The sequence below is a fragment of the Pelobates fuscus genome, chromosome 2 (genome assembly GCF_036172605.1).
Source record: "Pelobates fuscus isolate aPelFus1 chromosome 2, aPelFus1.pri, whole genome shotgun sequence".
Classification (NCBI taxonomy): Eukaryota; Metazoa; Chordata; class Amphibia; order Anura; family Pelobatidae; genus Pelobates; species Pelobates fuscus.
The window spans coordinates 389,126,211-389,154,079 of record NC_086318.1 but is presented as its reverse complement, the minus strand read 5'-3'; the positions used below and the strand labels follow the sequence as shown (position 1 = coordinate 389,154,079).

Sequence of the window (27,869 nt, the reverse complement as noted above, 5' to 3'; positions counted from 1 at the left end):
TTTAGCCCTTACGAGGTGCTTGTGAGTTGTTGTTTTTTACCAGCATATAAATATTCAAATGTTATGTCATTTTGTGACCAATTGCATCAACCATGGCAATCTTAACAGTTTAATGGATTTTGAAAATTAAGAATGCAGTGTTTACTTGGTTTCTACTGTCACATTTTCTACTTCTTTTTATTTATACATGTGAGCAACTGCTAAAATTTAATTTCTAATTCAATATAAAGACATCCTCAATGGTATTAAGCAACAGATATCAAATGTAATATTAATTCTGACCTTACTTTTAACTGACTACTTCATTTAAGGTATATGGAGAGAAACTGAGAAACAAAAAATTAAAGAGGACAGTTTGGAAGGGAAAGAATAAAATATAGTAGAAATTATGTGTAAAAATAAACTTACTGGTTCCAGATGTTACGGTGGCATCTATGGAGTCTATTATATCAGAAAGCTCTTCTTCATATCATCTCATCCCGGGCGTCAACTGTTATCTCTGCTGGTGGTCCTCCTCCCATGGCTTTCATATGCAAGCCGATTTGGCCCATTCAGCATTTTTACTCTTCTGGTAATCATTCCATAGTTTCTTTATAAGTTTGAAAGCTCCCTTGGTGACGCACATATTTTTAATTACATCCTTGACTTTCTGCCAGGCTTAACATTTTCATCAAACTGGTCTTTGGACTTCTCTGAACCAAACAAGTTGTTTCCATTCTCTGGTATAGTCTTTTCGAGGGTACCGTTTTCATTGTGGGGGAACTTAGCACATGCACTCTTGCGCAACAATTCTTTACTCTGATTTGGGGGCTTTTTAAATTCCAGATAAAATACCATTGATATTGCTGGCTATTTAGACTTGCAAGTAAATTAGTCACTTAAAGTGTATGCAATTTTGATTTTCATGAGCGGCACATTGTATGTGCATTAAAGGAAAACTGTAGTGTTAGAAATACAAACCTATCTTAAACATGATCTATTGTTATACCACCCCACTGCCTTACTGCATAGTTTTTAAAATCTGATGTATCATATTATTATAGCGGCACTAGGAGCCTTAAACATAAACTGGGACTCCACTACATTCCTACCTTTATCAACCTGCATACAAAATTTAGCCAGAAATAAAGAATATGAATAAGACAGACCTTGGGCAACCATGTCTATTGGGAAGTAGCTTGGAACCCCTTGGCACGTCTTTACTAACTATGTTGTTACCAAAAAAAATTGCCAGACAAAAAACAGAAGCTAGGACAGCTGTTTCCATAGTACAACCAATAAACCTTGTAAACAAATACTAAAACCTACCTTGATAGATAGCATCACTATTTATGGACCAATATTAAAACAGGGCAATGGCTGACAAAATTTACATAATCAGGATACCCAAGGTACATATACATGCCGCCTGGAACGGCGATTGTTGGATGATCTCTCTCACCCTTCTCGACCATAACCCCACCACTTACTTTTTTTTCTCTTTCCCCTTTATACTTACTGTTTACTATTGTAAAAAGACAAAAAAATGTTCCACCTTAAGCATTGAAAATTGCATAACTGACATACTCCACGGAAGCTTGTATGTGTTAAAGCACATAAATAGTTGTACCAATCAATATCTAAAATTGCTGATATTGTTATCAACTAACAATGTACTTGTTTTTATACTGCATACATGTATGTGAACATTACTAAACTGTAAAATAAAAAAAGTAATACAAATCTAACATAAAGGATATACGGTAAATACTCGGCGATGCTCACCTGTCTGCCTCCCGCAATTTCATCGAGGAGACATGACCTCCATTGTGGTCCAATCTAATTCTCCGTATAAAGGAGCATTGGGTATGTGATGCACATGCATGGTGAGCGCTGCGCATGCATCCAAGGTTCCCCATAGGAAAGCATTGTATGCAGTGCTTTCCTATAGACTTCTGCATCATGTGACCAAATTTTACTTGGAAGTGACTCTAGAGGCTGTCAGTATGGCATCCACTAAAGGTGGATTTAACCCTGCAATGTAAAACCAAAACTGCAATGTTTAACGTTGCTGGGTTAAAATGTCAGGACAACTGCACCCAGACCCTTTCATTAGGGTGAAGTTACCTGTGTGCATTTAGTTTCTCTTTAAATATGAGATTTCCATGGATTTAATTTGTTCATAGTCTTTGATCACTTTACCTGGTTTTTGCTCACAATGTTCATGTCTTTTGTGTGGGAAATTCTGACAGAGATATCTAGCACACAGTGCCACTTCACCAATGTTGTCACAGAGATAATCTTTCTTTCATTCATAATGTGGGGGCCGGTCTTTGCGTTCCTGCAAGTGACACTGATGGAAAACATCAAAAAAACACGTACAGGGTTTTAACTAAAGTGAGAATTCAAAGTGGATTCAAAATGAGTTAGAGTAGCCAAACTGAAAGAACATTTGAATTACTTTGAATTTTCACTGTACTGAATAACCCTGATTGTCCTCAAATGTTACCATTAGTAACAGTTTAGAAGAGGATAGTGTGTATAGAATATATACAAGTGTTTGCATTTGTCTATTTTTATTTTACAGAGAGCCTCATAAAGGTGAATATTAATTGCACGCGTCTTTTATTATGCATTAGGTATTATTACTACTTTTAATAATTTCTTCTTGAGGACTTGTTTCTTCATACTAACTCTTTTAACCTTACATTCTGCCATCACATTTTAAGGTGGTTATAAATAATAGATTGCGTATCATCTAATCAGTGCCACCATCAGGCACGTACAATTGTAAGGGGCCAATGAGCAAGTTGAATTGTTAGTGTAGGACTCACATAAGATGTGGCACTCTTGATGTGGCAAGTGAGCTAACACTTTAATGGCCATTGGAGTGATACTAAAAACCCTCCATTTAATTAAATGTGCCTGGGATAGGGCACAAGCAAAAACATTTCAGAGCTTTCTTTGTTTTTGTTTTTTTAAGTAGACTGTTTCTCTTCTTTTGTAGATGAATGATATATTTAAGCAAGGATGTATCCACGTGATTTCGGAAGGATTCTCCTTTTACTATTGTAAGGACCTAATTGGCAATATTTAATATAGTGATTACTTTGGAATACAGTCTTTTCTGAAAGTTATAAGAAATCGCTGGATTGAAATGGGCCTTCGTTCTTTCTTTTTTTAATTGCCTGTGCATACCTGCAAACCTTTCTCTCACTCACGATTGCTATGAGTGTCGATTAGAGATCCGATGAAGATAGCATTTTCTACATCTTTGCATGTGATTTGCTCTTAGAACAATTCCGTGTTCAGGTATTTTGGATAGGGATTGTTAATTTGCTTCCCTGCACTGGGAATAGTTCATCTTCCCATTCACAGTTAGGATGCTGATTGTCATTGATAAATACGCCATTGGTCCACTGGGGGGACATACCTGACATGTCTGTGTTCTTTAATTGAATAAATCTTACTTTTATATCCAGTCAAGGCCATGTCTGAAGGTTATAAGAACAATATTTTATTATTAAATACCCTTACCATTGAGTGCATGTATTATTCAGAACATTCTATTGTAATAATTATGTTTGAGTTTATTCACAAAACAATGAATTATTGCACCAAGAACACCTAAAGTACATGTCTGTTCACGATATGCAAGTATCGTATCTCAAGCCTGTTTTTCTTTGAAAGAACAACTAAGCATGATTTTATCTTGTGCGAATTTAATTGTTTGAGAGCACAGTTAAACTTGTGTTGTCCGTGTCCAGAGAATAGTTACCCCACGATGATTGTTCTGTAACGTTACCAGTAATTATTAAATCAACGAAATGTCAGTTTCTATAAAATTCAAAGTCCGATAACTAAAAGGGTAAAATATATCTTTAAACGGATGACCTAAAAAAAGTTCAAGTTTAAATATCTTCCAGTGCACCTCATATAAATTTCATACACTAATTCCTTTGCTATTTTGAAATGAATGTTTGTCATTTTGTTAGCTTTAATTTAGAAAACATTTTGGTCTCGCTGCACATATTTCCCAAAGGTCAGTTCTCTTATTAAGTCAAAATAACACATGTAACTATAAGAGTCAAAGATTTTAATAATTTTGGGCGCTTGACAAATTCCATTGTCATGACAACATTGACCACAGGTAGTAACTATTCACCCAATTTTCTTTAATGTTGGAAAATGGGGAGGACAGTTTACAATGAGTGAGTTAATCTTACCGTTACTGATTTGATAGATGAGTTTAATCAGTATTCATTCTTACCATGGTACAAATATCAAGTGGATTCCATAAAACAAAAACACACACAAACATGCATAAAAGTAATTGATATTAATTGTTTTTGTTTTTCTTTATTTTATACGATCAGGCTTTGTATATGTTTGCATTGATATAAATGAGTTAAAATTCTTTCAAATGTTTTTTTTTAATTTGAAACATATTATGTTAATTAAACGAAAATGGTAATGATCTACGTAAGATAATATAACAGGTAATGGTCACAAACAGAAATGTACATAACTAGAATACAGTGGCTGAGATAATGAACTAGAAATTATTAAGTTAAAAAAGTGTTAATTTCATAGTGACCAATAGAAAACTTATAATACTGATAGAATAATAAACTCAGGGATAAAATAAAAAAAAATTAAAAGGAGGGGGGAGGGAGAATGGGGAGGAGGGGTAGGGAACAATTTTGCGTCCGCAATGCAGCCCAACAACCATCAACAATAAGAAAACAAAAGGAAAAAACTATACAAGAAAAAAGAAAAAAAAGATTGTCATGTCTTCAATAATTTATGCGGATAAAATTTAAATGAGGGGGGCGGGGCCAGGCCGCCGAGCGAAATGGTTGCATGTCAGACCAGCTCCTGAAACTTCAAACGAAACGAGCAAGAAAATCTGACTTTTTGGCATAAAAAAGGTGACAAACGATGGTGAACCTCATCGGGTGGAGAGTACCGGACCCAGGGTGAGGCTGGCCGACTGGTTTCAGTCCCCTGGTGCAAGAATCCTCACTGGCGCCAACGAGGCCTACTCCGGCGGTGAGTGGAGCATCAGTGTTACTGAGGTGAGATTTTTGTTGAATTTGGGAAAATGTTAAAAGTTTAGAGGATGAGAATAGATCGTTAATATAATTAATAGAATGGGAGGACCAATAATTTGTATCCAAATTAGGTATTTTTAATTTTAAAACTGATAATGGGGTTGCCCTAGACCAAATTGAAGAAGGACAAAGTTTTTTGTAAAGGGAATTCTAAGCTTTGATGGAAGTCTTGGTTGATTAAAACATATTAACCATACTCGTGCGTTGAGATGGAAGCAGCCATAAAATATCTTTAATTGAGTAAGGAGAAAGCTTGCTAGCCTCCATCTCAAGCCAAAGAGGGTGATATATCTGTACTATCAGCTATAAAATGAGTGGCAAGTAGAAAACGGCATAGAAAGACAGAGTTTGGCATCAGAATGATGCATGTCACATCAGCGCACTAAGCAATATGATGGTGAACCAGACAGCAATACAAAGGTAATATGGCAAAAACATCTCATTGTTACTTTATTGAAACAAACATAATTGATCTGAAACCATAGATGGATCTCTTTCACTTGTGAAAGTGGATTTCACAATTTTTTCTCAGTCATTGAAATGCCACTCACAGGTGAATTATGCACGTGCTCAAAGCACGTCACCAGATTTTGATAGAAAACAGCCAACATTTCTTGGAAAAAACGTTATGCTTTCTCTTAGTTTGTGTCTTCCCTTTATGGAAGAAGACGACAAAGTAGTAGAGTTATGCTACAAGACGTTTTTGGATTTTGATGCTTCAGACTCCTAAAGCACTTCAACTTGTTTCAGTTATTTATAAGTGAATATTGTATATTCTATTTTTCTTTTTACATTTTGCAATAAGTTCAGATTTCAATAGAAATAAGTACCTTTATAAAATAACCTGCTTACACCCCCATGTCTGACAATCAGACACCTGGTCCTGTTACTTACTGGTTGTTTAGCTCAGTGGAGCTAAAGTCAAGTGGCAGCAATTGCTAGGAGCACCTGCCTTGAAAAGACTTCTCATGGAGCTGCATTGGGAAGTCTGTGATTGGACACCCATAGAAAGTCTGGGCGGGGTTACAATGGGAGGATTTGCAAATGCTGCAGATAAATGATCTGCAGATTTTGCAAGCTGTTTTTAGATACATGCCCACTGAAAAAATGCATAATTACATTTACTGAATGTTAATTATTATATATTTATTTTTGCATTTGGGCAGTGGAGTGTTTTTTTAATGACAACACCATGACCAAAGCACGCATGTTTAAGTGAACTTTAAATATGCCATCTAAAATGTTGTGCTCATAGTACAAATGTCAATAAAAGTAATCATGATCCAATTCAAATATAATCTTATCTGGTGTTTTTACTGTGAAAAACATATGAAATTAAGTTAGATATGGTTGATTTCCCTTTTATTGTGGAATGGCTATACGAAATGACAATAAAAATTATCAAATGCCTCTTTGAAGGTCCAATAATCCCCTTAATATGCACTTGTAGTATCAATACTGCTCGATTCTAAGCCGACTTCATATGTTAATTATTCTATAATTCTGCATTCTTAATAAAATGTTCATGGTCCATATATTTTTCACTTTTCTTTTATCATGTTAGGAAAATGTTTAATTTTCAGAGAATAAACTTAGTGATGCCTATTATTAAGGAAAATCAACCTGAAACAGGTAAGATACCATTTTTCATTTGTCTGACCTCTCTCTGAAATAAGTGACTACTAGACTACTACACACAATCCATGGGGCCCCAGTGCGAAACTGATCCATGCCCCCCCAGACAGAAACACACACAGACACATACATACAGACACACATACATACAGAGACATATACATACACACAGACACATACATACAGACACATACATAGAGACACACACACACATACATACAGACACATACACACAGACACACATACATACAGACAAGGCCGGCCTTAGGCAATTAGGCGCCCTGTGCAAAAAGTCTTCCCCGCGCCCCACCCCCCACCACGTTGTCTGAATATAGTAACACACACAGGCACCTGGGATGTGTGTATCGCGAGGCAAACAAGGCATCTGCCTGGGGCGGCACTTTGCAGGGGGCGGCAAAAAAAGCCCAGGCCCAGGCAGATCCCTTGCTTGCCTCGCATCCTGGAGGGCTTAAGAGCTGGCCGGCTGGCCACTTTTGAGCCCCCCTGAGGCTGGCAGCGGGCAGCGAAGGAGCATACTCACCTGAGCTCTTCCTGCTCAGCTCCCTCACGCGCCGCTTAATAAGGCCGGGAGCCGGAATATGACGTCAGTCTGGCTCCCGGCATCACTAAGCGCCGCCTTCTCAGCCTGTGCGCCCCCTGCCTGCCCGCCCAGCAGCCACACTGGACTGCAGGTAAGAAATCCACTCCAGCTCTCCCAGGGAGGCTGGGTGGATTTAAAATAAAATTTAAAAAAATATTTGTTTGTGAGTGTTAGTGGAAATGTCTGTGAGTGTGTAAGTCCAAGTGAATGTGTGTGTGTGTGCCTGTGAGTGAATGTCTGTTTGTGCCTGTATGTCTGTAAGTGTGTGTGTCTGTGAGTGAATGTGTGTGTCGGTCAGTGAGTGTGTATGTGTTGGTCAGTGGGGGCGTGCATCTTTCAGTGAGTGCGTGTGTCTGTCAGTGAGTGTGCGTCTGTCAGTGAGTGAGCGTCTGTCAGTCAAAGTGCGGCCTTGACAATAAGGGCTGGGGGAGATTTAAACTCCGTTACAGGCATGTACACACACACACACTCTGTTAAAGGCAGTCACACATACAGGTACAGGTACACACAATGGCACAGCTACAGCGACACACACAATTAGAGTCACACACAGACAGACAGTCACACACACAGAGACAAACAGTTATACACACACACAGGAAGGCAGTCACACAGACAGACAGTTACACACAGACAGAAACACACGGGCAGGCAGACAGTTACACACACACAGTCACACACACAAGCAGGCAGTCACACAGACAGACAGTCACACACAGCAGGCAAACAGTCACACACACAGACAGTCACACAAACAGGCAAACAGTCACACAAACAGGCAAACCGTCACATACACACTTACCTCTTTCCAGTGGATGCAGTTGGCTGTTGGGGAAGCAGGGACTCCTTCCCTCTTCCTGTGCAGCAGGGGCTTCGGGAAGTATTAGCCCCGCCTCCGCCTCGCGATAAGCCCCGCCCCGCCGCTCGGTAAGCCCCGCCCCCTCTGCCGCAATTTATTTTTTTATTTTTTTAAATAGACCCGGGTGGAGAATAATTAATCCTCCACCCGGGTACCTGTTTTAGCTCCCCTGCACTCCGACCATGTGCGAGCTGTGTCGGCCGCAGGGCGCCCCCTGCTCCATGGCGCCCCCTGCTCCATGGCGCCCTGTGCGGCTGCACAGCACGCACACCCCTAAGGCCGGCCCTGCATACAGAGACACATACATACAAACAGATAGACACAAGACACACATACATACAAAGACATACATACAGACACACACATACATACAAACAGACAGGCACACATACATAGAGACAGACACACACATACATAGAGACACACACACACGTACAGACACATACACATACACACACAAACACACACATACATACAGAGACACAAACATACACACACACATACACAGACACACAAACACATTAACACATACATAGAAGCAAAATCACACATATACAAAATGTTTAAGTCACCCTCCTGTTTCCTACATTTTAGGTGCAGGAGGGTGACTTTCCCTGGGGTCCAGTGGTGGCTTAGGCTGGTGGGAGTCAGAGTTCCCACTCTGACTCCCTCACCTTCCTCTCGCGCGGGCTCTCTCTGATAGCTGGGAGGAGTGACGGGCAGTTACACTGTGTGTCATCACATGGGGCCCGGTTGCGCTGTTAAAGCGCCGAAGCGCTGACCGGGGCCCCCTGGAAATTCATCAACATGGGCCACCCAATGGGCTTCTTGAATGTGTGGCCCCGGCGGTTTGCCGCGTGGGCCAGGGCCACAACACATTGCGGCAGGCACCCGGTAGCAGGGGTCCGCAGGACGGCCGGGCCCCCTGTAATGACGGCCCGGTCGCAGCTGCGACCCATGTGACCGCGGTATGTACGCCACTGCTTGTGCATGACAGTAAAGTTTGGTTCGGCCGAATCATATTTCCCGATTGAGATGTCCAACACTCAAAACCAAAAAGAATGTGAAAATCCAGTAGAGATCACATATTACCCTACCCTAAACAAATGGTGTCCAGTAGCAGCCTTAGACGCCTATCTTCGTAACACCACAGTACTACCATCACAACCTTTATTCAAACTCCAACACACAGTACTCACCACCACGGCATTCATGAGATACATACGATCCCTGCTAACAATATTGGGGCTCAAACCTTCTCACTACTCTGGTCACTCGTTTCGCATAGGAGCAGCCTCCACCGCATCCGGCGCAAACGTACCAGTACACGTCATCAAAGCTTTGGGACGTTAGAAGTCATCCGCCTATACTACATATATACCCAAACCAACCCAAGAACTAAGAAATGCATTTAAAGCCATATCTGGATAATTGTATATACAGGGAGTGCAGAATTATTAGGCAAATGAGTATTTTGATCACATCATCCTCTTTATGCGTGTTGTCTTACTCCAAGCTGTATAGGCTCGAAAGCCTACTACCAATTAAGCATATTAGGTGATGTGCATCTCTGTAATGAGAAGGGGTGTGGTCTAATGACATCAACACCCTATATCAGGTGTGCATAATTATTAGGCAACTTCCTTTCCTTTGGCAAAATGGGTCAAAAGAAGGACTTGACAGGCTCAGAAAAGTCAAAAATAGTGAGATATCTTGCAGAGGGATGCAGCACTCTTAAAATTGCAAAGCTTCTGAAGCGTGATCATCGAACAATCAAGCGTTTCATTCAAAATAGTCAACAGCGTCGCAAGAAGCGTGTGGAAAAACCAAGGCGCAAAATAACTGCCCATGAACTGAGAAAAGTCAAGCGTGCAGCTGCCAAGATGCCACTTGCCACCAGTTTGGCCATATTTCAGAGCTGCAACATCACTGGAGTGCCCAAAAGCACAAGGTGTGCAATACTCAGAGACATGGCCAAGGTAAGAAAGGCTGAAAGACGACCACCACTGAACAAGACACACAAGCTGAAACGTCAAGACTGGGCCAAGAAATATCTCAAGACTGATTTTTCTAAGGTTTTATGGACTGATGAAATGAGAGTGAGTCTTGATGGGCCAGATGGATGGGCCCGTGGCTGGATTGGTAAAGGGCAGAGAGCTCCAGTCCGACTCAGACGCCAGCAAGGTGGAGGTGGAGTACTGGTTTGGGCTGGTATCATCAAAGATGAGCTTGTGGGGCCTTTTCGGGTTGAGGATGGAGTCAAGCTCAACTCCCAGTCCTACTGCCAGTTTCTGGAAGACACCTTCTTCAAGCAGTGGTACAGGAAGAAGTCTGCATCCTTCAAGAAAAACATGATTTTCATGCAGGACAATGCTCCATCACACGCGTCCAAGTACGCCACAGCGTGGCTGGCAAGAAAGGGTATAAAAGAAGAAAATCTAATGACATGGCCTCCTTGTTCACCTGATCTGAACCCCATTGAGAACCTGTGGTCCATCATCAAATGTGAGATTTACAAGGAGGGAAAACAGTACACCTCTCTGAACAGTGTCTGGGAGGCTGTGGTTGCTTCTGCACGCAATGTTGATGGTGAACAGATCAAAACACTGACAGAATCCATGGATGGCAGGCTTTTGAGTGTCCTTGCAAAGAAAGGTGGCTATATTGGTCACTGATTTGTTTTTGTTTTGTTTTTGAATGTCAGAAATGTATATTTGTGAATGTTGAGATGTTATATTGGTTTCACTGGTAAAAATAAATAATTGAAATGGGTATATATTTGTTTTTTGTTAAGTTGCCTTATAATTATGCACAGTAATAGTCACCTGCACACACAGATATCCCCCTAAAATAGCTAAAACTAAAAACAAACTAAAAACTACTTCCAAAAATATTCAGCTTTGATATTAATGAGTTTTTTGGGTTCATTGAGAACATGGTTGTTGTTCAATAATAAAATTAATCCTCAAAAATACAACTTGCCTAATAATTCTGCACTCCCTGTATTGTTGACTGTAATACATATTTTGTTATTCACTTTTGCCCTCTTTATTTACAGGCCTACCGTATCGTCGGTATCGGCACACCACAACCGACTTGCTCTTTTATACTATTCCAGTCCTACTGAAGTCTCACTCCTTATACGATTACTTTGCCCCTTACACAAGTAGTAAAGCCGTTTGGCCTGTATTTGTGGGAGGGGCTTAAGTTAACTCACTCCCCTATATAAGCTACACCACTTACCTGACTCCTTACCGATCAAGGTCAGCGTCTGAATGCCCCTCCCACCCACTCCTCATACTTACACAACCTTATTACTTTTCTTCTTCTTTACTTTCTACTCCTTGGTGGGCCCTCTTTATTTACAGGCCTACCGTATCGTCGGTATCGGCACACCACAACCGACTTGCTCTTTTATACTATTCCAGTCCTACTGAAGTCTCACTCCTTATACGATTACTTTGCCCCTTACACAAGTAGTAAAGCCGTTTGGCCTGTATTTGTGGGAGGGGCTTAAGTTAACTCACTCCCCTATATAAGCTACACCACTTACCTGACTCCTTACCGATCAAGGTCAGCGTCTGAATGCCCCTCCCACCCACTCCTCATACTTACACAACCTTATTACTTTTCTTCTTCTTTACTTTCTACTCCTTGGTGGGCCCTCTTTATTTACAGGCCTACCGTATCGTCGGTATCGGCACACCACAACCGACTTGCTCTTTTATACTATTCCAGTCCTACTGAAGTCTCACTCCTTATACGATTACTTTGCCCCTTACACAAATATATATAAGGAATTATATATATTCCCTTGTAAGAGGGAGTATGGACAGAGGACATACGTAGGTCTTTGGCAGAGCGTAGGGGCCTAGACAGGACATACTTGTGTATTAGGGAAGATAGGTAGGTTGGAGCAGCATTATGTAGGGACTTGTAAGCACGCACCAGAATTTTAAATTGACCCATGTATCTAACTGGAAGCCAATGCAGGGACTGACAGAGCGGGGAAGAGTGGGAGGTGCGAGCGGACAGGAAAATGAGCCTCGCCGCCGCATTCATTATAGATTGCAGTGGGAACATGTAAGACCACTGAGAAGGGTAATGCAGTAGTTAAGGCGAGAGAGAACAAGAGCATGGACTAGCACCTTAGCCGCATCCGGGGTTAAACAGGGGCGGATGCGCGCTATGTTTTTGAGATGGAAGCGACAGGATTTGGCGATTAATTGGACATGGGTAGTGAAGGAGAGGTTGGAGTCAAAAAGAACACCCAGGCAGCGAGCCTGTGAGGTAGAGGTGATGGTAGCGCCGTTGACTTGGAGGGAGGCAGACGCGGGAGTAGCAACACTTGAGGGAGGAAAGACCAGAAGTTCTGTTTTGGACAGGTTGAGTTTAAGGAAGTGAGCAGCCATCCAGTTGGAAATCGAAGAGAGGCAGTCAGAGACACAAGTCAAGATGGGGGGAGAGAGATCAGGAGAGGACAGGTAGATTTGCGTATCATCCGCATAGAAATTATATTGTAAGCCAAAGGAGCTGATTAGTTTACCAAGGAGGGCAGTATAGATAGAGAACAGTAGGGGACCAAGGACAGAACCTTGGAGGACGCCGACAGAAAGTGGTTGGGGGGAAGAGGAGTCAGAGAAAGAAACACTGAAAGAGTGCTGGGAGAGGTAGGAGGAGCACCAGTATCCCGTAGACCAAAATTACAGAGAATGCGAAGAAGCTGTTTATGATCAACAGTGTCAAAGGCATTGGATAAATCAAGGAGAATTAGGATAGAGTAATGGCCGCTAGATTTAGCAGCAATTAAATCGTTGGATACTTTGGTCACAGCCTGATTCCCTTTAAGACAGTAGTCACAATTTTTTTTTTGATACTCGTGGTTTGGGTAGTTGGTTAAAATTGTATTTGTATTTTGGATTAGGCCCTTATCAACGCCCCTATAGCACAACCACGAGGTCTCCTAGCGGTAACCTTATTTTCTAGTTCTGTACATTATTATATAGATAGTATATACATATAGATTATAGATTATTTTTTTACTGCTCGCCGTTTTTTCCTCTCTTGGTCTATTTAGTGGCTATACCCTATCCATTAATTATCTTTTTTTCCCATCAATCATCTAATTTTTTTGGCGACACGGGTGAAATGCCGAATTCTGAATCAAATGAACATGTTTGGACATCATACTAATCCTATGCTCGCTTATACGTCGGTATGGCGATTTGGAGGCATGGAATTTGGCCAAACTGACAACCTGCCAAGATCAGCCCAAAAGCACAAGTCTAGTGATAAGTGAGTGTAACCAATGTAACGGATCGACGGGCACCCCGACTGGGTACCTCCGTTGAAGGATGCTCCTACAACCACCGAACCGGAGAAGCATACGAATGCTCTCAAGCATATGAATGCTGTAAACAGCTGAACAGGAAAAGCATTCAATCAGCTTACACTCCTGGCAATCAGCATACAATCCAATTCCCCCAATAACGAGACGACACTTTGTTTTGAGGTCAAAGCAGAACTGACTGTACTGGCACATACAGCCTCTTTTATTCACAATCCACAAAACTAGTACTGCCCACAGGGTTTTTAAATACAACCAATCAATCCGTACAATACACACAGACACTCCCACACAAAATCCTCCCCTCTGCCTGTGATATGATTACTGAACACAATGGGTAATCTAATTATCACAGGCAGAGAAATACAGTTTTATAAAACATGTCACAGGGACCCCAAAACATGCAAAAAACCCAATAACCGGGACCGGGGGATCTGGGTGAACCACATATCCAAAATTCACCCAGATCCGTTCAGTAGTTTGGAAGATACAGTTTAATGCAGATTCCGAGTAACATATACAGGCTATATGAAAAATAATCACTGTATAATGTGTCCCCTGTTGTATAGTTTAAAACTACTGCACAATGTCTTTGTGCACCAAATACCGGCGAGATGGCACCGTGTAGAAAAGTCACAACAGTGTCTGTGAGTTAAAATGGCCGCCATCCATTGTTCTCACCATGTGCTTCATCCATTGTTCTCACCATGTGCCTCCTATACATGAAATGGTGGCCACCCAGTAACTCCACAGTATGTCCCCAGATGGTTCTTAAAGGGCCAGTAGCAGCATAATACAATACAACATGCCCAAATCCTGTGTATAAAGGGTCAAATCTCCCAGGGGCTATAGTCAGCAGGGAGGAGGCGGGCAAACAGGCTTCTCCAATGCCCAGTGGCGAGGTTGATTTTAATCTTCTTTTGAATATAACGCATATGAGCCAAATGCCAAGGGAAAAGTGATATGAAAATAATGATTTATAAATCACTGCATATAACTTCTATACCCAATGCCACTATGTTCATTGTATACTACACAGTGCTGTTCCACATAATGCAAGTCAGGGGCAATTATTTAATAGGTATGTTTTTCTAAATCCCTGGTATTCTGTTTTTTTGCTTTATGTTTGGTAAGTAACCACAGTATTTATCTGCTTGAAAACCTGTAAGACAAATTTATGTTATAAAGATTATTGGGGGTCTACCCATCCCATCACCATGTGTTTATACTATGCATCCATGAAGATACTGTGAGTGTGGTGACATGTTTCAGTAACTTTATTGATTTAGTGTAAAACATGATAACTAGCTCAGAGACTCCTTTAAGTGTGGTCAGAGGGCATGCGCTTTCCACACCGGAAGTGACGCAACAGCTGCGCCCGGAACCCGGAAAAGAAGACGCGTCTGTCATGGCGTCGCCCTCTGCTTTATCACGATGTGTGGTATCTCCGACCGGGAAGCACACGGCCTCGCTGATTTTCTTGCACGGATCAGGTGGAACCATCTTTCTTTTTTTTTGTTTGGCTACCGACCAGTGACCAGAGCAGAGATGCGAATCTGCTGCGAACTACAACTCCCGACATGCTCTGCTACAGTTTGTAATAAGCTGAGCATGCCGGGAAATGTAGTTCTCAGAACGTTCAGCTTCTAATAGTGCTTGGGTTGGAGGAGCTGAAAGTGACTGTTGTGCTTCCATTTAATATTGGACTTGTGTGTCCTACACATTATTAATAATAGTCATATCTTCATTCTGTTCTTTAAATTACCTGTTTGTGTTAATGCGTCAGTAAAACAAATAAGTTGTGTTGTTTAAATAGAACACTCTGACAATGTAGTAAAAAGTGAAAAATCCAAGTCAAAATTATGTCACTTATATGGTTCCACAGAAGTTGTAAAATTAATATAAAACAAGATCATTAATGGCCAACGTGCTGGTTGTTCACAAAACTGTAGGCTCATGTGATGCAGTAGCCTCTTTTTTTATTTTATTTTTTTATTAATGAGTTATATATTATGTGCAAATTCTCAATGTTAAATGCTAAATAAAAATTATCTATGGAAGGCATCCACACCACACAATGTATATAAATGCACACTATTCTGTTAAGGGCATTGAAATCATCTTGAGTTACAAAACAGAAAGGAAGTTTATATATACATTTTGGCATTAATCTATCTTTGCACTATTTTATTAACATTATTGGAATTTTGCTCGAGTTAATTTTATTTTATTGTACCATTTTTAACACAATCTGTACAGAAGGGCAAAGTTCAGGGACCAGAAGGGGACCTGCTGATGCTTAGGAATTTTACCCTAGTATTTAGATATTCGAAATGTTTCAGGTGCTTTCGGTGTCAGGTTACACAGACTCACTCCGGACACAGAGCATAGGAAAAATCATTTTATTCTTATTCATAGCCGACTACGGTCTCATCAGCACAGACTCATGTCTAAAAAAGGGCTAAGAGTCCCCCTTGTCGGGTTAAGTCTTTATATATTATTATTATTATGTTATTTATATTGCACCAACAAATTCCGCAGTGCTTTACAGTGGGTGGACGAACAGACATGTAATTGTAACCAGACAAGTTGGACACACAGGAACAGAGGGGTTGAGGGCCCTGCTCAATGAGCTTACATGCTAGAAGAAGTGGGGTAAAGTGACACAAAAGGTAAGGATAGTATTAGACTAATGAGCCTCGCCGCCACATTCATTATGGACTGTAACGGCGCAAGTTGGGAGCACGTAAGACCACTGAGAAGCGGATTACAGTAGTCAAGGCGAGAAAGGACAGTGGAATGGACCAGCACCTTAGTCGCATCTGGCGTTAAGAAGGGTCGAAATGCGCGCAATGTTTTTGAGGTGGAAGCGGCAGGATTTGGTGATAGACTAAACATGAGGCGTGAAGGAGAGGTCGGAGTCAAACAGAACACCTAGGCAGTGAGCCTGCGTGGTGGAGCTGATGGTAGCACCATTGTCTTGGAGGGAGACAGACATGGGAATAGCAACATTTGAGGGAGGAAAGACCAGAATTTTTAGTTGGGCAGCCATCCAGTTAAAAATAGCAGTGAGGCAGTCAGAGACACTTGTCAATAGGGACGGGGAGAGATCAGGAGAGGGCAGATAGATTTGCGTGTCATCCGCAGAGAAATGATATTGGAAGCCAAATGAGTTTACCAAGGGAGGCAGTATAAATGGAAAACAGTAGGGGACCAAGGACTGAACCTTGGGGGACACCAACAGAGAGGAAGGGGGAAGGAAGTTGGGGAGAAGAAGCAGAGCCAGAGAAAGAAACACTGAAAGAGCATATCTGATGCAGCTTATACGCAATAGAGATATGCAAGGGTTACTCACATACTGCGGCAATTAATAGCCAATTAGCAAGCGTTTAACTATTACTTTATTAATTTCCTACTTTACTGCGTATGAACATTCTTAGCATTCCTGTACATGGGTCCTGGCCCTGATCATGTACAGCTCTTGTCCCATATATGGTCATATTGCTCTGAGGCATTTCCGAGATCGTCTGCCACAATATGACTATTTATGCTAATACAGCAGGCAGATTCCCACATCACATTAACTGCCCAAACCTGTCATACTCACCCCCTTCAACCATGCTGACTCACCTCCTATTGCTCTACCACACTCACCATATCACATTAACCCCCAATCCTGTCACACTCATCTTCCATCTGTCAGGAACGTTCGGGGATCCTACACGCAGAATGCTAATACTAGTAATGTATACCGGACTAACACTACACACACAAAGAATAGTCAAATAGCGAGCCGAGGTCAGGGGTACCAGAAATCAGGATCAACGATAATGCAATAGCCGAGGTCAAAGGAACACAGAAGGAGGAATAGTCAAACATTGCCAAAGTCAGAATACAAGAATACGAATACAGAATACGCGCTCTTGGGTCAAACAAGAACCACAACAGGGCCATGAGTCTCTCCTTGGTTTTTCTTTAAATACCGTGTTCACTTAGGTAACCACGCCCCAAAATGTTCTTGTTCGAACACCTTGGAAAGCCATTGCATTCTTATCGTCATGATGTCGGCGCTCATTAGCCGCGTCCTAAAAGAGGCGGGTTTATCGTGGCTGGCGTGAGAATCACTAGGGACAAGCTGAAAGTCAGGAGTGTCCCCAGTACCCTGCAATGAGATGCCAGCCTGTGACATGCTCCTGACTGATACACAAGGTAACCTGACACCATCACTTTGTGAAAGTCACCCCCCTTCATCCTGCTACACTAACCCTATCAAAACAACCCCCGTAATCCTGACACACTCATTTTACCCAATCAAGCAACACACCCTGTACATAAATCCCCTCCTAACCCTGTCATGCTCCCCTCCCCTCACCCTGTCACATTTCCTCCCCAAACCATACTACATTCATCCCAACCCTGTAATATTGACCCCCCAAAATGCCACACTCACTTGTCACATTAACCGCCTAATCCTGTCACACTTACCTCCCTGCTCCCTGATACATTCACTCCGCATTCATGTCACACTCACCACACCAACCATGCCACACTCACTCCGTCACATTAACCTCTCCTAATCCTATCACACTTACCTCCCCTCTCCCTGAAACATTCACTCCTCCAACCATGCCACACTTACCCTCCAACCCTGACACATGCACCCACACTCACACCCTAACCCTGTTTCATTCATCTCTCTCGTCCTGTCACACTCACCCTGCCACATTTACCCACACTGTCACAGTCACCCCCTAAAGACAGTCATCATACACACACAGTCTTGAAACATAGCTTTGTCATGAACACAGTGCACAAAGTCCACAGGCAGTTCCTTATAGAAACAACACACTGCAAGGAGCTACCCCACACACAGCCTCAAACACAGACATACATTTGCTCACAGAGACATACATTCAAACAGTCTCAGGCTAATACACAGGTAGACAGTGCCATACATATTCAGAAATTCACAGCCCAATACACAGTCATAAACTGCCTCAACAGTACTTGTGTCAGATTAACTGCCAATTTGCTGTCAAAACTTGCCTGCTGCCACAGTGTCACTTTGCCCCAAAGAACATGCCATGAGCAAACGTACTGTGACCTTTATTAATTGTCAAACTTACTGTGGTATTTAGTAATGGGCAACTTGCTTGGCATGTGTTTAATGGGCAAACTGACAATGGTATATTTTTAATGGAAAACTGCCTATGGTATGTTCTGTGGGGGCAATGTGACACTGTGGCAGCAGGCAAGTTTTGTGTGCAGTTAAATTGCCAGTTAATCTGACACATGTAAGTACTGTGGAGGCAGTTTATGACTGGGTAGTACTGTGTGGGCAGTGTGACACTGTGGCAAGCTATGTGGGGACAGTGTGACCCTTTTGCAGCTGTGGGGGGGCAGTGCGCCTTTTTGGAAAGTGTGCTGGTGCATTGTGATGCTGTGGCCGTATCATTTTGCTTGTGGTGTGCTGTGGAATTCATGGCAGAGCCGGCTCATCCTCCAGGCGCCCTAAAATGGGGCTCCAAGAGGAACCCTGTCACAGGGGGCCCAGAAGGGCAGAGCAGGCACCTGCTTACCTTGATGGCAGTTGCCTGCTCTGCCGATAAATGTCGGTGACCGGAGGAGCCAGGAGAAGGCAGGTGGCGAGGGAGGCCCTCCTTGCAGCTTCCCACTCCTCCCTCACGTGCCCTCTGTGATGCTGGGAGCCATAATATAACGTCATTCCGACCCCGGCACACTAAAAAGCATGCTGGAGGAGTGAGGAGCTGCCCGCACTGAACCCCAGGGAGGAAGGGAGGCTGGATGGGCCTCAAAAAATAAAATTGAGTGAGTCTGTGTGTGAGTATTTGACTGTCAGTGAGTGAGTGTCTGTGTGTGTCTGTCAGTGAGTGAGTGACATGAGGGGGCGGCAAAATGGATCTTTGCCTAGAGTGACAGAAATCCTTGCACCAGCCCTGCTAACTTGCCTGCTGCTGTGATTGCTCATGGCTGCACAGCCAGATACAAAAGTGTCAAAAAATCTATGTGTTGCACTGTCTGAGTACAGGGACAGCATCTATGCACCAACACAACTTCATTAAGGTTTAGTGGTTTTGTAGATTAGAGTGTCCCTTAACTGAATGTAATTTGTTTATTTTAATCTCAGTGTCCTTACCAGGGGATTTTATTCTTTGTGCTTTCTTTTTTTTTTTAAAGTCCCAAAAAAGTAACTGTGCCTTTTTTTGAGCACATAAAAATGCGCAAGCACAGTAGTTACCTCTCCACATACCCTAACAGCCGTCCAACATTTCTTCATGCTCATAGCTGGCTAGCTGGAAAATCAACATTGTGTGTAAAATCAACATTTTAAACTATGACTACTGTATTTGTATTCACTAGGAGTTCAGAAAGTCACAGTAGGAAGTTATTTTGGCTGACCCCAGCATAGGTACCAAGGCTTCATAAATACTGCTTATAACAGAATAGAAAAAAAGAGCTTAATTCGCTAGACAGACTTGTGAGTTGTTGCAACCAAAGTTGTTGAATCACTGTTTAGTGAATAAAGGAACACTCCAAGCTCTGTAGCAACTATAGCACACTGAGTTTATCTCTATCAGGTAGTCAGCAGTCCTCTTTTGTGCTGTGTGGCATGGGTGTGCAGGGGGACGTAGGTACGTTGTCGATGATCTTAAAGGGATACTGTAGTGCCAGGAATACAAAGCTGTATTCCTGGCACTATTGCTCCCCCTGCCTTCCCCCCTCCCCCCCTTCTGTAAATAAAGGGTTGAAAACCCTTTATTTACTTACCTTTTCTCAGCTCCGATGTCCCTCAGCGCTTGGGCAACGCTCCACCCCCTCCTCTGTCCCGTGACAAGCGGGGTCTAATGTGTGCCAAATGCAGAGCGCGCCTTAGACCTTCCAGTGTAAATATTGCTGGTCAGTGCACCCAGAACTCTTCAATTAGCTGAAGTGGTCTGGGTGCCTACAGTGTCCCTTTAAATGGTTTGACAAATTTCTCTGGGAGGGCACTTTGGCACCATGACCACTACAGGGGTTGTTATGGTTATAGTGCTTGGATTTTTCCCTTAAAGTACTTTTTCTTTAACCCGTTGTCTGCAACTTAATAAAAATTAACAATGCAACATGTCCAGAGTGAAAGTTGATTTCCCTTCCCCCATAATATATATCTGTGCTGCTTGTTAGAACCAAATATGTTTTTTGACTTAATCAGTTTTGGACTGATAATATACTTACAAGTGAAACACATAAAGAGGTCTAAACGTGTAGACTAAAGCATTCAAAGCATATTTTTTTTCTTAATGTAATAAAAAGAGCATCTAAATTAATCTATAAAATGTAATACAACTCTACCTGAATGGTGCACCTCAAATAGTTCCCAAAAAACAAATATTTAGGAAGTTGGAATCTGCAGTAAGAAACCTATATTTCCACAGCACATTTGGACCCAATTGTAACTATATATCCTGCAATAGGAAAGTTCCTCCTTCATATCCAATGATAGGAATTATGGTCTTGATTTAATAAGTGGTATATATGCCTGCACTACTGCTGAATTCAGCAAGTAAGTGTAAAGTTTAAAGGTACATCATATTTAATATCACAACTTGTAGGCTTTCTTCTGACAATAACTGAGCTCACCCAGTGGATCGATTTCCCCTGCATAACTACCTATATGGTAAGGCACCCTGGAAAGAGCAGACATAAGCCTATAAATTATAGCTGCAGACAGAGAAACTTTCAGTGTTTATATCTATAAACAGCCAAGACATCAAAAAACACAAAAATACACACATGCTTAGTTCTACCAGACTCTACATATGCCAAACATCAACATGCGCACCTGGAGCAGTGTAATTGTGTTCTCTGGAGTGATGGATCATGCTTCACTATCTGGCAATCTATTGGAAGAATCTGTAATAAAATGTTTCATTCCGTTTCCAGTTTGGTTAAAGGCCAGCTTAGTGTGCTAAATGTTTTGGGCTTTTGGGAAGAAATGTACTAAATGACGAACAGGCAGTTTCTAACCTGAAAGTTATTAAAAATGACAGAAATGGGACACGATTCAGGCAAAAATATGATATTGACAGCAAATCTACACAATTGGGAAAGACTATGCAAGTTGTTTTGCTGCTAATATTCAATACTTTACCTGTTATGAATCATTACTAAAGCCAAATGGCCTATGTTAGAACGTTTTCATGTTATGACTCCCTAACCCTCTGCTGCAAAGGATTACTTAAGGCATGGTTAATCACCTGTATTTTTTTACACAGATGAGCATCATTCTGTACAGTAATTCCAGCACTAACGAGCAAGGCGCCGTTAATGTGCATGAGATCATTTGCTGGAGATTACGAGGAGCTGTTTGTGAGTCACTAACCAACGGTCAACACTCGAGTCCTTTTAACTTCACTAATTTGCGTTCTTATTTAACCATGAAACATTTTGATCTACGCATTAGGCTGCATCTGTTACAGCCTGTCACTTTCTGACCCGTGATTAATTCTGAATTAGTCATGCTGTGGGCAATCCGTGAACTGTGTACTTTTAAGACTTTTAGGGGCAGAAACGTACTCCTGAATTATAATACACGATTAATTACACTCTCCAGTATTTGTTTTTAAAACTTTTGCATTTTGTTATAATATTTTATGATTCGTTTTTTTTAAAATTGCTTTGCAAGAACAAAAATGATGGTAGGTAAAGCTAAATGATAAATCAAATTTGGTTACTTTCATTTTTTTCCTCTTTCAACTAAACTGAATCCACATTGAGCCAAACTGATTCCCATTATGAGTAGTGAAATGTGTTGCATTCAGTTAAATCAGCTAGACTGTGACAACCATACTGCACTCACATGCCATTTGGCATTTAGTGTATAAACCAACAGTTTTAGATCAAGCATGTCAAACTCACGGCCCACAATGAATATTTTTGCGGCCCAGCGAGCTGCGATTTTGCCATGCTTACTAAGGCAGACTAGGCACCTGCTCTCCTTACATTGCAAGTGCTTACTCTGCCAAAAGTACCCGGGCGGTAGGAGAGGTCCCTTGAGGCAGTGAGGGAGGTCAGTCTTTATGCTCCTCACTGCTCCCTCACGCGCGCCCTCTGTAGTGATGCCGGAATAAGACGTCATTCCGGCACCCTGCATCACTAAACTGCGGGCGTGAGGGTGCAGGAAGACTGAGGTAAGGAGAGAAGATCAGGGAGAAGCCCCACACCACCTCCCAAAGGTAGGGAGCAATAAATAAAATTATGTGAGTGAGTGCAAGAATGTGTAAATGTGTGTGTCAGTCAGTGTTTGTGTGTCTGTCAGAAAATGTGTGTGTGTCGGTCGGTGTTGCGATGGCCGCGGCTGGACAGTGGAGGACCTGGATGTGCGTGGAGGCACGCAGCGCCACGTCACATTCGGACGTGACTTCAACATGCTCCACCTTCACAGTTTTTCAAGGAGGAGCAAGAAGATCCGTTTGGCACAAGATGCCGACGGCGCCATTGGAGGTATACCAGAGGCTGACTGAGAAAGGTGATAGGGGCTGAGGAAGGGGGACAGGGGCTGAGGAAGGGGATAAAAAAAAACTAATGTGTATTCTCCCCCTCCCTGAGTCTTACCTTAGGCCAGTAAGGGGTGGGCAGCAGCAACCAGCATACAGCAGCAGTCAGTGAAGTCGGCCTCTCCTGATGATGTCAGGAGGAGGGTGCGTGACTTCCTTTGCTCTTCTCTCAGACTCCCCATCGGTCCTGGGAGAAGAGCAGTGAAAGTCACGCCCCCTCCTCCTGACATCATCAGGAAGGCGCCGGCAGACTCCACTGGCTGCAGGGAGAGTGAGGTAAATTGAAAAATCTGAGTCCCCAGCCAGAGGCAGGGCCGGAGCCAGAGGCAGGGGAGTCAGATTTCCTTTTTTTTGCTGGATGCGGGCAGACTTGAGTTAAGTGCGGCCTGGGGGGCAATTGCCTCCCTGCCCCCCGTCCCAGCCCGCCCCTGCACTACAGTGCTTGGAGTGTTCCTTAATGCTGGTGACAGAAATAAAAATTATAGTCACGGACCTGTCGCAGTTGATGCATTTCTTTTTTTTCTGTGCTAAGTGCCCCAGCTCATGGTTCATCTCCCTCTTTGTTTTATTTTCTAAAAGTATCAGTTTCAATAGAAATCATCACTTTTATATATGAACACTAATACACCGTCCTGGCTGGCTGACAGATGGAGGTTGTTTCTTCCTGGTTGTTTAGCTCTGTAGAGTGATTACATGGCAGAAACTGTTTGGTGAGCTGTAATACATCTACTTGAAAGTCTGATTGGAAAACAATGTGCACATGCGACTGGTTGGCAAGGCTTCTCTATAAGAAACCTTTGATTGGATACTCTGCATCAAAAAAAAAAAGAAAATCTACTATATCTACTAAACTGTTAAGTTTTTTTTTTTCATTGTGTGTTCCTTTAAATGTTTTTCATGCTCCATTTTCTTTTAAATTAATATTAAAAGAGCTCTTTAAGCACCATAACAACTACAGTTTGATTGAAGGGATGGCTGTCTGCACTTGCACTTTTGAAAGATTGCATGTAGAGTGCGCCACCCACTTGTGTTTTGTGTTTTTTGTATTTGTACTGATTTGGTGGAATTGAGTGATTAATTTCCCCAGAGGGATTGGCGGCACCTCGTTAGCGCCATTGGAGGTTGCACATTCTTTTTTCTATATGGCTATTTCTACAATGCCATTACAGAACCATCAAACAATAGTCTGGTCTTGCCAATCCCAATAAGAAATGACAGCACTTTGTGATGGCTGTCATATCCAGTGCAGCTGCCATGTAAAATGTATAAGTTGGGGCAAAGTTGGCAGCCATCACCAACAGGTTAATAAAAGCACAGTTTGATTTATTATTATAATTTTATTCATCTCAATAGCAAATATGATATAAACAATTTGAGTGCTGAAGTGGTCTAAAGATGCCAAATTTTCAGATATTTGTAATAAGTTGATCTTCATTTGAGTAAGCCAGGGAGTTTTTCGGTCTGTGATTTACTTAGTGCAATGAATGTTTATATTCTCCAATTTAGAGATGGGGCGGACCACTCCCAAGAGGCAGAGGCATGAGTCATTCTTCCACCCTTCTTTAACTCTTGCATGCAAGTTGTGAAATTCCTGAGGTTTGTTTTGGTCGTATTTACCACATTTTATTGCTTTGTTGAAGGGAGAACTAATTCAGTAAATCTATAGTGTAATAAATGCATTTTGACCTTATGACTGCAGAGTTTGGCAAACAGACAAAATGGACACGAGAAAACTATTAGAGCTCTGTGGGGTGCTCTGAAAAAAATGAGTGAAAATATTTAAAAGTACTCGTGGTTCTAAAGGATGCTGATGCTGTTATCCTTTTTTTCCAGTGAATTGTGCCTCTGATTCAGTGAACCATTATAAAGTCTAAGCCCCCACCAGCTGTGAACCGCAAGCATTACATTTTTTACTTCTTTATTTATCATCCTTTATATTCACTGTGAGGATAAGTCTTGGTGAGTGCACTTGTCTGGTCTCTAATCAGAGAGTGCTACTTTTTCTGTAAAATGAACACCAAAGTGTAAGGAATACAAATGTGTGCCCTGGCAGCCCTTTAGATTCCTGACCCGCACCTGTAGGGTAGCTTTCCTTTTCTCCCTAGCACCCCCAGACTCTGCTGACATCTCACCTCTTTGACTGAGATCTCCAATCTTGCTTCCCATAGGTAAGCATTATAGGAAAGAGCATCTGATTGAAATAGCAGCGTTTTAATCTGGTATTTCAGCTAAAGCACCTCTAGTGGCTGTATGTGAAAGTAGGCTTTTTAAAAAAAAAAATTAGAGGTTAGATTTGATTTGCTATACCAAGTAAATTCATAACTGCTCTTTATTTGTTGTTTATAACTTCCTTTTTTTGAGAAGAAAATGCTTGTTTCAGAGATTTGTCATTTAACTTTGGCAGGGAAGAGTCCACATGCTTTAAATTCTGGTGTAATCTCTGTTTATTTTGTGAGAATGATTTTGAAATGTATGTTTGTTTTCTTTTTCCCAGAACAGCCGAACCAGTGCCACTCCTAAACTAATCCCAAAACTAAGAAACCCTCCTTAGCTCCTAACTAATTTGTTTACAGCATTACTTAATGTGAGGAGAAGATTACATTGTGTGTTTTATTTATTGCCACTTGCCAATAACCAAGTATAATTGCTACAATGTTTTCAAGAACTCATTTCAGTGTCACAAATGCTCTTGTTTTAATAAAACATTGCAACAGTGTGTGTGGTTATATGTGTTCATGTGTGTATTTCCTACTATTATTATTAAATACTTGTACAGGGAGTGCAGAATTATTAGGCAAATGAGTATTTTGACCACATCATCCTCTTTATGCGTGTTGTCTTACTCCAAGCTGTATAGGCTCGAAAGCCTACTACCAATTAAGCATATTAGGTGATGTGCATCTCTGTAATGAGAAGGGGTGTGGTCTAATGACATCAACACCCTATATCAGGTGTGCATAATTATTAGGCAACTTCCTTTCCTTTGGCAAAATGGGTCAAAAGAAGGACTTGACAGGCTCAGAAAAGTCAAAAATAGTGAGATATCTTGCAGAGGGATGCAGCACTCTTAAAATTGCAAAGCTTCTGAAGCGTGATCATCGAACAATCAAGCGTTTCATTCAAAATAGTCAACAGCGTCGCAAGAAGCGTGTGGAAAAACCAAGGCGCAAAATAACTGCCCATGAACTGAGAAAAGTCAAGCGTGCAGCTGCCAAGATGCCACTTGCCACCAGTTTGGCCATATTTCAGAGCAACATCACTGGAGTGCCCAAAAGCACAAGGTGTGCAATACTCAGAGACATAGCCAAGGTAAGAAAGGCTGAAAGACGACCACCACTGAACAAGACACACAAGCTGAAACGTCAAGACTGGGCCAAGAAATATCTCAAGACTGATTTTTCTAAGGTTTTATGGACTGATGAAATGAGAGTGAGTCTTGATGGGCCAGATGGATGGGCCCGTGGCTGGATTGGTAAAGGGCAGAGAGCTCCAGTCCGACTCAGACGCCAGCAAGGTGGAGGTGGAGTACTGGTTTGGGCTGGTATCATCAAAGATGAGCTTGTGGGGCCTTTTCGGGTTGAGGATGGAGTCAAGCTCAACTCCCAGTCCTACTGCCAGTTTCTGGAAGACACCTTCTTCAAGCAGTGGTACAGGAAGAAGTCTGCATCCTTCAAGAAAAACATGATTTTCATGCAGGACAATGCTCCATCACACGCGTCCAAGTACTCCACAGCGTGGCTGGCAAGAAAGGGTATAAAAGAAGACAATCTAATGACATGGCCTCCTTGTTCACCTGATTTGAACCCCACCTGTGGTCCATCATCAAATGTGAGATTTACAAGGAGGGAAAACAGTACACCTCTCTGAACAGTGTCTGGGAGGCTGTGGTTGCTTCTGCACGCAATGTTGATGGTGAACAGATCAAAACACTGACAGAATCCATGGATGGCAGGCTTTTGAGTGTCCTTGCAAAGAAAGGTGGCTATATTGGTCACTGATTTGTTTTTGTTTTGTTTTTGAATGTCAGAAATGTATATTTGTGAATGTTGAGATGTTATATTGGTTTCACTGGTAAAAATAAATAATTGAAATGGGTATATATTTGTTTTTTGTTAAGTTGCCTAATAATTATGCACAGTAATAGTCACCTGCACACACAGATATCCCCCTAAAATAGCTAAAACTAAAAACTACTTCCAAAAATATTCAGCTTTGATATTAATGAGTTTTTTGGGTTCATTGAGAACATGGTTGTTGTTCAATAATAAAATTAATCCTCAAAAATACAACTTGCCTAATAATTCTGCCCTCCCTGTATATGAGATAGATCAGGTCTTCATTCGTAAAAAGTAAAACGTACACCTTCCTTATTATTCAAAATATTGTATTTTATTAAAAGGTCTCTTATAGGTAGGCAGGAGGATTTTATATCTACCTTTACAATTAAAATACCTGTAGGTATTAGGCAGTAGGAGCTGGAACCGCAAGTAGTCAAAATAATCAAAATGTTGAGGCTTGTCGACAGGGGCATGCTGGGCGGTATGCCTCTATCTTGTGTTGCAAAAAAAGAAGATAAAAATTAAATAAAATCTGCAGGAGTGGGAATAACACATATGTGTTGGAATAAAAGCATGTTCTTTCTATCGTGATTATACATGCAGTTGCTATTCCTCACTTTATTGATTGGTGGAGATGTTGCCGAGAGGCTCGGCAACTAATCATGTGAATAATTAGGTTTGTGTATAATTTGTGTTTTGTAATTTGTAAAAAAAATTAA

General features: G+C 41.7%; 1 protein-coding gene across 1 annotated transcript in view; it reads left to right on the top strand.

Annotated features, from left to right (window-relative positions):
* Positions 1 to 14,910: 14,910 nt before the first annotated feature.
* The window catches only part of LYPLAL1 (lysophospholipase like 1), a 45,920-nt gene continuing 32,961 nt past the window's right edge, over positions 14,911 to 27,869 (top strand). Inside the window, exon 1 of the mRNA XM_063441435.1 lies at positions 14,911 to 15,028. Coding sequence (XP_063297505.1) covers positions 14,944 to 15,028 — 85 coding nt within the window. The 5' untranslated portion in view covers positions 14,911 to 14,943. The remainder of the gene's footprint in view (positions 15,029 to 27,869) is intronic.